The following is a 12,027-nucleotide window of genomic DNA, read 5'->3' on the forward strand; positions in this document are numbered from 1 at the left end:
TATCTCCAGCAAAATGCTTGAGGGAAATCCTCCACCTTACTGGTAAAAATTGGCGGAATTACCGCTGGTGGTAATTCTGCCAAAATCCCCATGGAGTTCCATGCACTCGGAAAATATGGAGTAACACCACCCTCCCACTTGTAATCCAGCTGTGGCAGTAACAGCAATTAAATTTGGGGGTAATGTGATGGATTTACCACCGAATCCATACTGAAGCCCTACGTGCCTTGCCAGATAAAGTAGTCACCTGGTCCATGCTTAGAGGGGCCATATTCTGGCTTGGATTAAGGGTAAACGCATATTAATGTAAAATGGCACAACAGGCGGCAGATGGCTCAGTACAGAGGGTACCACCCAGGAGTCCCAGGCTGGGATCCCAGGTGTCTTTTGCCTATCATTCTCTCCACCCGCCAATTTAGCCATGCCTGAATTTAAGTTAGACGTCACTATTCACTTGGTGACTACAAGGCACAATAGAAATAAACGATACGGTTTACTTCAAAGGCGATGCCCTCCCGATGTTCTCTGCCATTGCACTAGCTTGTGCTGTAATAATCATTTAAACACTGCTCGTGTTTTTCAGGGAGAACACTGCATTATGGGCCAGCAGAGGAGCTTCCGGAAAAGGAAAGCCTCGTCCTGGTGTATTAAAGGCAAGAGCTTCACGTCGGCACTCACCTCCAGAATCTGTCAGTGCGCAGACTCGGACTTCATGTGGTAAGCAAAGTGCGGCATGTGACAATTCCTCGGCTTGGAATCATTGCCTTCTTTTGGAGGAAAATACGCGTGTAAAATGGTGTCTATAAATGAAGCCTTTGTCAGACATAACATAGATCCTACTTGGTTTGCAAAAGCACCAATATCCCGGATCAGGTTTCGCTATGAGTCCTCGAAATTAGTTTGCTGATATGTGTACTCGCCCTTTAATGAGTTATTCTAGCACTGCATGTTTTGGACAGTTTGTTTTAGTGTGAACTCAGTTGGATAAGGGATTTGTGGCGGCAACAGAAGTCATAACTGGGCAAGGAAGTGACTAACAGGAAGAGGAAGTGGGCAGCAAATGAGTGAACACGAGTAAGCTACTCCTGAGTAATAGCAACAATGGCATACACCTGAAATGCTATGTCATCTGGCTGACCACTATCCACCATTTTGTGAGGCAAGAAAACTCATTTCACATTTTTACTAAAAATCTAGCCCAACGCATTTACTTTCCTCCCTCGTTACCCAGTCACCCTGCCCCCCTCTTTCATATGCCATAGGGCATCAACTGCAGTTTACATTATTTTTTACACTTCATGTCGACTGGGAACTGCTGTATATTTCAGATGTAGTGCTTTCGGTACTGCAATCCTACTCTTGACATGAAATGAAATGAAAATGAAATGAAATGAAATGATATTTTATTTATATCGCGCTTGTACACAAGTGTTTCAGAGCGCGACCAGGCAGAAAGGGAGGGGAACAAAGAAAATACAGAAATCAGCGATCTTACTAGGCCCAGTGACATTTAAGAAAGCGCAAGTGCAAGGGAAAGGAAAATGGGGGAGAAGTGCAGGGGGTCGGGGGGAGTGGAAAGTGCGAAGCAGAGGAGGGGAAACATAAATAAATATTAAATAGAATAAATCATAAATAGCATGTTTATGCATGTTTCCTCTCACTGTGCATGCTCACTAACAGAGATATTGGATGTGCATATTGGAGGGGCCTGGTTGTCTATCAGCTACTTTGTGATGCAAAAAGAGCGCTTCTTGGTCAAAGCTCTGTTCCTATGCCCACCTTTGCAAAGCAAGGCCTGGAGGCTTTCCTCAGGCTTTAATTTATTGTTCTGCCTATTCCACAGATTCAAAGGAATTAATGCCTAATTTATGCATGCATAACATTTCCTTTTGTAAGCACCAGTCTGCAATGCACTGTGGTGACTATGAATCATAAAAGCATGTACTAGGAGGCCTTTGCCTTGGAGAGACCATAAACTCAATTTCCAAGCAGTGCAGGTTATTTGTAAGAGACCTGTGCCCCTCCAAAACCATCAAGGACAACATTGACTCTGTAGCTCTAGCCTTGGCAGACCTCTGCAACCTCTCCTTCACCACTCGAGTTTCCCCCACTTCTCTCAAGCATTCTTTTCTGCACCCACTACTCAAATAACCCTCTGCCGACCTTTCTATTGCGGCAAACTATCACACGAGCTCCATCACTCCTTTCCTGGGCAAACGCCTGGAGAAAGTGACTATCTCTCAGCTTTCCCTCAACACTGAATCTGTTGGTTGTCTCCACGACCATCAGTCTGGCTTTAGAGCACCCAGAGGCACGGAAACTGCTCTTCTGATCACCTTTGAAGACCTACTCTCAAACCTTGAATCTAACTCCCACTCTTACTCCCTCACTCTATGTCACGCACAAACACTAGTAGATATGCCTTTGGCCCAGTATGCTAGTTATTTTTGTTAGATCATTTGGAATCTTCAAGGCCTAAGAGTCTGGACTGTATTCACATGTTCCCTTCCTGCCTTGAAGCACTTCACTTGTGTATAAGCACTTCATAAATAAACAATAACAATTACGGCCTCTCATAAACCGTTTTTGTACCTTGACAAATGAATATCCTAGTAGCGTTGCCCTTGTGCTTTTCACTGACTAGCAAGAACAGTAAGCAAAACCTGCATCGTCAGTACAGCGATGCAGCATGCCTCCAGGACCTAGTCCTCTCCGTTACTGAAGGTCCAGCATCTTGAGGCAGGTGATCATATGTCTACAGTCCCAGGTTTCTTCTTTCAACTCGCAGTAACCTGCCAACGTGTATACACTTAGGCTTCTTTCTTCAGCTGGAATTTTGGATTTTGAACCAACATAATCTGTTCCCAGATTCCTTAAATCAACCAACATCCCCACCCATTGTACTTAGATCTGCCTGAAGCAGACACGTGTAACATCTTTCTCAGGAATCCATTAGACTTACAAATCATCTAAATTAGTGTACAACTGGGAGCCATTGGACATGGATGAGTTGAAAAACAGTAAAAGCAAAGACACACAATCGTATTAGGGTAGGGATGAGCCTTGGAGACAGAAATGCAATCAGTTTGAGGAATTGGAAATTTCGGGATAAAGTTTGAGGAATTGGAAATTTCCGGATAACAAGGAACGCTAACACTCCAAGCCTGAGCCATCCATTTTAGCAGTCTAAAGTAAGGATCGGCTTAACCAGATTTAAGCATAATCATAGATGCTTTTGGTTTTATTAATGAGCAATAGAAGTACAAAAACAATCAATGACAAAGCCAGGCGTTTTGACTTTTGTGTTGGCATTTGATAGGCATTGGCAGACACTGCCATTCAGTAGATAACAATAGTGACAATGATTATAACAGCACATAGAAACTGGAACAAACTTCTATGATGCAATCACTACATGAATAACCAAATTATTATTATTATTATTATTATTATTATTATTATTATTATTATTATTATTATTATTATTATTATTATTATTATGTGGCTGCTATAGTAACCTTATGTGAGTTATTGCATCCCATTCACTACCATCAAGTGGCAATTGCAGTCTGAAATCCACCAATAGTGCCATCATATGACTGGTACAGTGCTCACATCAGAGGTGTATCCCAACATGGCCATGTGTTGCCTGCAAGCATGTTCAAGGGCAGAATCAAATGCCATGGCAGTCAAATCTCCCAGTAAGTCCATTATATCCTGGTAGTGTCACCCTTTAAAAAAAATATACTAGCTGTTTCTGCGTAACATATGTCGATTTAACACACTCTCTCTGCACACGGGTTTGTTCTTTGTGTCTCTCTCTATTGCTCTATCTCTGTCTTTCTGGGTGATAGTCATGGTGTCAATTGCATATTCGGGGAAAGTGGGTTTCTGTAAAGCAGTTTTTAACAAAAGGAACCTATTTTAAACAGGCTGTGTGTAAAATGGTACAATGCATATTTTCAACTGATAGGTTCAAGTAGATATTATAGTCATAATAATATGGATACATTTGTCTTAACGTGAGGACTTTTACCTATGACATATATTTAAATGTCTAGTGATATGCTTTATGGAGAAATATCCCTGATCCAATACCCCCACCAAGACAATTCCACCCACTCTCTGGGGCAAGCAACAGCTGACTTTATCTGAATATTCTGCTTCATTTAAAATAATAAATCAAGAAATTAAATACAGGAAGCGTGTGTACAGAAAAGAAAACTATAACCTGTCATCCATTATCTCACTGATGTTTTCATTCCAATTCACACAAACATCCAAACGTATATTTCACGGCCTGCGGTAGCGGCCCTGTAGTTATGGTTTAGATGCTGAACTCTTAGAAAGAGCACTTTTTGGGCGGTTTATATCTTTGCCCCCCTGGATGAATCCTCACGAAACCTTGCAAAAAAGGATATGGTCCCCTCTGAATGATTGTGCAAGGTTTGGTGTGGTTTTGCCTAGGGGGGCAAAGCTTAAGGAGTGGTATCAAAATATTTGAAAGGCTTATAAAAGTGTTGCCATTTGACGAATCTGCACAAAAAACGATTTAAGACCCAGATTTGAAATTTGTTGCAAGGTTTGGTGGGATTTTGTCAGGAGAGACAAAATTAGAGGGGTCTCAACATGTTTAGATGGCTTATAAATTTGTTGTCATTTGATGAATATGTACAAATGTTTTCAGAAGGATTATATACCCTCAATGTTTGTGCTTTGTGCTTTGGAATGGATTTGATCAAGTGGGGGCTAAGTTATATGGCTATTTTATGTACGTACATTTTTGACACGTTTCAAAAAATAAAACATTGACGGTTTTGCAGCAAACTTGTGCAAGAAGCATTGGCAAGGACCTGAAAGCATGGTTTTGTGAATTTTTTTGTGTTTTATTTTTTGAAAAGTGTCACAATGGAGGTACAAAACATAGTGATATACCTTTGGTGATTGAGGCATAGCCTGTTGCCATGGGTAGTGGCCAGATTGGGTCATGGCCAAAGCCACTAGGAACCAGCAATGGGGTTAAAGTGGGCATGGCCACAAGGGGCCGGCTATGTGGTAAGGTTTTTCAAAATCGGGATAGGTTTGAATGGGAAAATAAATTGCGCTTGTAGCTACAGCCCGAAGTGCTGCACTGGATTACAACACACCTGCGCAAGGAGCATCAGCAAGAACCTGAAAGCGTGCTTTTGCAAATCTGTCTTGCGTTTTATTTTTCCAGTGTCCAAATGTAAGCACAAACAATATTGATATAACTTTGGTGCATGGACAGTGGGACTTGCCCTCGGCAAAAACAAATGCCTACTCTGATGTACTTATTGGGGCATAGTGAGAGGGAAAAAACGTTCTGCTTGCGGATGCAACCTGAAAGTGCTGGACGGGATTGCAGCAAACTCGCACAAGGAGCTTCCGCAGAACCTGAAAGCATGCTTTTGCAAATCTGTCCTGTTGTTTACTTTTTTGAAAGTGTCAAAAAGTAAGTACAAAAAATAGTGATATAAGTTTACTGCCTGGGCAGTGGGCCTGGCCCTCGGCAAGGGAAAATGTCTACTCTATTGGGGAATGTGGCATGGCACAGTTCTTTCACATATGTCAATAGAGGAATTATTCATAACGTATATACAGTGAGGTAACATCATGAAACCTTTTCACACATAAAAACCTATGCAATTCACAGAAAAAACAGTGTTAAAGGGACATTATGGTCAAGTTGCACTAATAAAAACCTATCAAATTCAGTTAAAACATGTTGTTAAAGGGACGTTATGGTTAGGTTGCACTAATACAAAGCTAAGAAATTCAGTGAAAAACCGATGTTAAAGGGATGTTGTGATTACAAGTAACGGAAAACCTCCATAAATTCGCCAGATGTGGTAGGCTATGGCAACCATAACTCACGCCACCACTGTGCACTGCTAAGACTAACACCCAGGACAGTGGTCTTTTAGCCATGGCCACTGACTACAGCTTTCAACGTTGCCCAGTGAATATTTTTAAACAGTGATGGACTACTAGTTTATGGCTTTAAACCATGCACATTGGTATTTTTTAACAATAACCGACCACTAGTTATGGCCTTTGGTGAAGGCCATTGACCTCAGCCATTGCCATGACCAAGTATTATTAAGGTAATCAGGGTTTTCTTATGCTAACTTATAAATTATGTTATGTCTAATTCCATTATTGATGTAATCAGTTATACACAATGGAACTAGTGTTGTCACCAGTTATGCCATTACTGATGCGATTTGTAATGTCATCAGTGTTCTCATACAACATGTAATTAGTGATGTCATCAGTGATGTGATCTGTGTAGTCATCATTGTGGTCATGGGCTGCACAACAGGGGGTGTGAACTTAAGATGAGTATAGCTGAATTTCAGGACTTTTGCTGCATTAAGTTCTCACCTTAACGTCCAAACAACGTATATTTTTTCCTTGAATTTCAAAGGTTTTGTCACAATGTATTGCTCACTTTAATGTCCCTGAAACTAAAGCGCTGTCCTTGAATTTCAAAGGTTTTGTTACAGTGTATTGTTTACCTTAACATCCCGGCAACTAAAGTGTTTTCCTTGAATTTCAAGGATTTTGTTATTCCATAGACTTTTAGAACACTTCCAGACTACTTACATGGTATTCAGCCATGGTCAGTGGGCACAGCCTTTATCCATGCCCTCTTTCCATTTTAAAATGCTACCAGATGACTACCCGTTGGGAATGTCCGAACACTATCAAGCCACTGCCACCGCCTTCAGTCATGGCCGGTGGGCACGGCCACTCAATATTTAGAAACACTTGTAGTGCATTACTCAAAGATGTTCATCAATCGCAAAGTTTTTTTGACCTGTTTTGACAGTGGTATTTTTTATATATAAAATATTGCATACTTTGAGAACTCGCAATGTTTTTAGGCAATACACAGTGAGATTAAATGTTTCCTGAGGATCTCTCACTTTGGTTAAACATTGTGCCACAAGCCCCTTGTGTTATGGACGTCTCTTCGTGACTGTTGTGCAACACTGTACAACCCCAACTAATCACTGAAAAAGTTAAAAAATGACCAACAGCAAGAATAACATATGCCCTGGTACTTTTGCCCCCATTGTGAAAATCAAAAGCTGACACCCATGATTATACGCACAGATAAGGAAAAAACAGTTAGCAATTGGGAAGGGAAAAACACTAGGATTCATACATATAACAAAAGGTTAAAAAAGAACATGTATTGTTTACGCATTTTATATTAGGTACTTGCAAAATATTATTTTTCTAAAGACTGCAGTAAAATGATGCACTCTTATAAATATTCCGAGCATTTGCAATTGGCTGTATGTTCCAAAAGAGCCTTGACCAAAGCATCTAGGATGCCACTTCCCACCTCGATCAAGCTGTGACAGGTTTTGCACATCTCCACAAAGTTTGAAAGATCGGGTGCAGGCAGAATGGACTAAGATTCGGTGTTAGTGGAAAATATCTAGTAATCATATTGGAACTCTATTGCATAGATGATAAACACTGCTGTAGTAATCTTGCTCCATGCGCTTTCACCTTATGTTTCACATGAGCCTTCCTATACGATTCATCCACTTCATCCCGATGTACGCGTAGAAGATGCTGAATAAACGTTGAGGTTCCAAAACTTTGCAACAGCTGCAAAACCTTACCACAGAAATTGCACATGACATCCTCCTATTTTAAATGGCGGCCATCGAAAGGGTCAATGACCTTGTATCCCATTCCATGGTGGACATCTTTTTCAGTTGCAAAATTCTGGTGTGTCTTACAGCTGAATAAAGACACTATTAGTACCCCATTTTAATGGGCCAGAGTCGTAACAGCAATAGGCCCAGATCTAGGGGGACATTACCTCACTTCTGTTGTGCCTGTAACCATGGGCCCTGGGGCATTACCTGATGTGGTAATGGCCCCCAGGTTAGGGCTTATTGTTAAATAATCATTTTCTGCAACACAGATGTGCAATATATTGCACACTTAGAATGAAAAGGCACAAATTCCTCAAACCCATGTGCACATTGATTTCTTTACATGATTTTCTTTTTTTATTGAAAAGTGATATGCAGGGAATAAAAAGAGTTACAAATATAGTTCTTCTTGAATCTGCAAATAGAAATGTAAGAGTGTAAACAATAGTTTATCATAAAGCTCTAATAACACAACAAATGCACTCTCATATTTCCCCTGCAAATTAAGCTGGAAATATTTACTGACACTTACTATCTACTTATCAAAAAATCCACATATCTTTGCATCAGCAACAGAGTTAGCATGTGCACACTGTGACTTCTGCAATCATAGCCTACATTGTTATTAAGAAATTAAATGATTTTATAAGCAAACTTATAAATAACATTATGTCTAATGTCATAAATGTTTCATCTACGTACACATAATCTTTTTGTTTTTTGAAAGAAGCTGAGAAAATTTGCCAGTTAAAAAAAAACCTAAGGATGACAATCTGATATTCAGCTATTAACTTGTCCCAAGCCTTAGTTGCAGCACCTCCCAGAGCTATCCATTTGTGGCATATATCACAGATGACTCACATAATTTAGACATTGTGAGCTGCTAAAATTGGAACATGTGGAGTTGATACTGCCAAAGTCAATGTCGGTGGCGTCGCACTGGTGGAATCAGGTGCTGGATGTGGTGCCAATTTCCATGCACGTAATACATGAGCCCCATGCATTTTTATTGTGTGGTGCTCATGCAATTTCCAATACACATCATCCACATCATCCCAGTTGTCTCGTATCAGATGATTTATCAGGCTTAATGTTCACAGGCTTTGTGACAGAACATTAGAAGGGCCAAATCTTAGTATTTTCTTGCAAAATGTGTACTGAAGTTCATCCGCCTCCCTTTTGGAGCACTGTTCTTTCACGTTGAAATATCTCCAACTGTCTACATGGGTTTTCATTCCTCTGGCTTTATTCCTGGGTGGTGATGGATTGGGGGCCCAGATGGCATCGCCATCAATCCTGCTGCTGATCTTATGATTAGACATGTTAAAGTGTCCAACTGGTAAGGGAGATGTAAAATAACAAAAACCGACAACTCTAAAAAGACAGTGGCACAAAAAAAGAATCCTCCTCTCTGAACCTCTCTAGCATTTCTGATGACTCTTTGAATGGAGTGATCCAGGCTACAGGTGTTTCAAGAATCTGGCTGTTGCTGGCAGGCCTTTAATGGGTGGAGGGTGATTATGCACAACCACTGCTCACAGCTACAATGAACAGGTAAGACCACATTTAAGCCAAACAAGGCTGCAGCCCAGGTAGGGCAAGCCCATCCAGTAGGCCTTAGGTGCTAGTTTAAGACATAGTTCACAGCACCTATCCCTCATGAAGACTTCACAAAATTTCTCCCGAGGCATGGACAAGATCAGAAGTACAGGCGAGCATGGAAGGAAAAAAAGGGGAGAGAAAGAAAGCCAGGGAGGCACATGATGGCCACACACCTCCAAGTATGCCACAGAAGGAGAAAGGTGGCAAGAGAAAAGCACTGAATTTGAGGATGAAAGAAAGAAAATGGTAGAAAATATCCTCACCCAGCTCGGTCGAAGAAAACGGTAGCTGGCAGGAGCAATCAAGTGAAGAAGAGGCAAAAACACTGTCATCTTCCAGTGAAGATAAAGACAAAAGAGGTCTCAAGAAAAGAAAGACTGAGTAAAATCAGAAGGAAAATGGAGACAACTTTGACCCAGACAGTCTTATTCACCCCTGGTCATCAGAGTGGGAGCCACCAATGAAAATAGCGGCATACGTGAGGAGGAGGTTGAGAACAACACAGGCCAAAAAGTCAGAAACAAACCACAGAATGAGTGTCCCAGACCACATCTGCCAACAGGAATTGTTGAAACACTTGAAAAAGACAAAATAATGCTCACCTGCATGGGAAAGTATACTAAATACATCAAGAAATGGCTTGATACATGTTAGAAATCATACCAAGATAAATTACTGGATGTGTTGCGACCAATTACAAAGATACTCCACCTGACTGATAAAGTAAAAGAAAAAAGGTGGGAGCATAGACCCAGCGGTTCTGATGAAATGGGCTCAAAAAGCCACATGCCTATTGCATAATACCAACAGTACAATCACAATGGAAAGGAAAATGGCCATCATGGTATAAATTGATCCAATTTTGAGTAAGTTAGCAACATCGAAGGCAGCAGATTCCAATAGCAAATTATTTGCCAATCGTGTATCAAAGAGAACCCTAACAAAAAAAGTCATATTTATTCATGTTTTCAAACTTTGTTTGTCCCCTATTTAAAAAACACTATCTTGGTGAAAAATAAGCATTTGTTACTTATTCTGTTTTGTTTGCTTTTTATATGAATTTGTAGCTTAAAAATCTTCGACTGCATATCCTGCTCACATATTTCAACATAGGTATAAAATAAACACCAGGGATATGTCTGCGTTGCGTTGGACATTGTCACTTTCATGGGGAATTTGCGAAGCACTTCCTCAAACCTTACAGGAAAGAGAAAAAAGCAATGAAAGAAAGTTATGAAGATGTGCATGAGTATGATAAATATTCGCCATGCAACAGTGTGCCCAGAAAACTGTCACTGACAGCTGGCAATATTTCTGTGTCAAGTAGCATCGGAGTAAGAAGGACATAAAAAAAAGTTCAGTGTTTTTTCTATTGTAAACTATTGTAGATGGAAGCTTCCAAAAGACCATCCCCAACTTTTCCAACCTCTAATTTGATGGAGCACCTCATCCAGTACCATTATGACAATATAGAGGAACCCTATAAAAGGCCAATTTACATCAATTTACATCGAAATGTACAAAACCATGACCTACAATCTGCGCACAGGTATCTGCTGTAGAAAAGCATGTCTGCATCACTCTCTTCCATTTCCAGTAATGTGTTTGAAATATGATAACTGCATCATGGTGTGAAATTGCACTCTACATAGTTACAAAATACCTATTTTACAACACCAAAGCATTTGCTGCCACTACAAGTATATTTTAAAAAATACAGTGACCATTTTTGCATCCCTTTATTTTACAAAAATAAAAACCGAACAAGACTCATGAAAAGAGTAGGCACAACAAATGCATACTTTATTTATTTGTCGACTGAAATTGCATTGCTAAACCCATAGTGCGCCTGCATTTATTGGGGCAATTTGAACCGGAAAAAACATTCTATTTCTTTTTTACATAATAGGAGTTTGCACAACTAATACCATTCCTATATTCTTTGCATGTACATTTAAAAATAAAACCAATCAAACACTAGATTTCACAAAACAACAAACAAATAAAGACAATGGGCCTCATTACGAGTTTGGAGGCAGCCTCCAAACTCGGATCCGGGTCTGTGGTCCCTGAATGGGGAAATACCGGGCCATTTCGACTTTGGAGGGCCTGGTATTTCCACATTCAGGTAACCGAGACCATCCTCATTCCCACTTGAGCCCCTATAGGGCTCAATGGGAATGGGGAGCATGCTAACAACAGGCCCGTAAAACCAGACGTCCAGAGCATGTCGTGCGAGGGGACCTCGTAATAGGGCGGTACGGGGTTAATGGCTCTGGCGCCTTTATCGGCGCCACTAACATCTTACCGCCCTCCTCATAATGAGGCCCAATGTATTTTCTATTATACATAACCACACAGCTAAAATATCTTTTTAAAGCACACACATTTTCAGATCACCTCACTCCAGCAAAAAAACCTTTTAAAGCACACACATTTTCTGATTACCCCAAAACACTTTAATACACAACATAAGTGATTATAAAAACATTGTAAATAAAATCACATTTCTACCGCTCTGTGATCATTCTTTCTTTTTGAGTGCAGGAAGTATAGTTAGTGATTCTATACCATGCATCTCATTGAAATACATTTTCTTTCCTAATAAACAACTTCTAACAATTGTTCCCACCCATTTTCTACATATACAGCAGGACCACTTCATTATTAACAAATACAGTAAGATACAAAAACAAAAATCACAAAGCCCCATTATCAACATATT

General features: G+C 40.3%; 1 protein-coding gene across 3 annotated transcripts in view; it reads left to right on the plus strand.

The window, feature by feature from the left end:
• The window catches only part of SORCS2 (sortilin related VPS10 domain containing receptor 2), a 2,879,055-nt gene that overhangs the window by 2,652,473 nt on the left and 214,555 nt on the right, over positions 1 to 12,027 (plus strand). For all 3 annotated transcript variants that reach the window (XM_069632008.1, XM_069632006.1, XM_069632007.1), the window contains exon 16: positions 584 to 717. In XM_069632008.1, coding sequence (XP_069488109.1) covers positions 584 to 717 — 134 coding nt within the window. The remainder of the gene's footprint in view (positions 1 to 583; positions 718 to 12,027) is intronic.

The sequence above is a fragment of the Ambystoma mexicanum genome, chromosome 6q (genome assembly GCF_040938575.1).
Source record: "Ambystoma mexicanum isolate Mex_15411 chromosome 6q, UKY_AmexF1_1, whole genome shotgun sequence".
In the NCBI taxonomy this organism is placed as follows: domain Eukaryota; kingdom Metazoa; phylum Chordata; class Amphibia; order Caudata; family Ambystomatidae; genus Ambystoma; species Ambystoma mexicanum.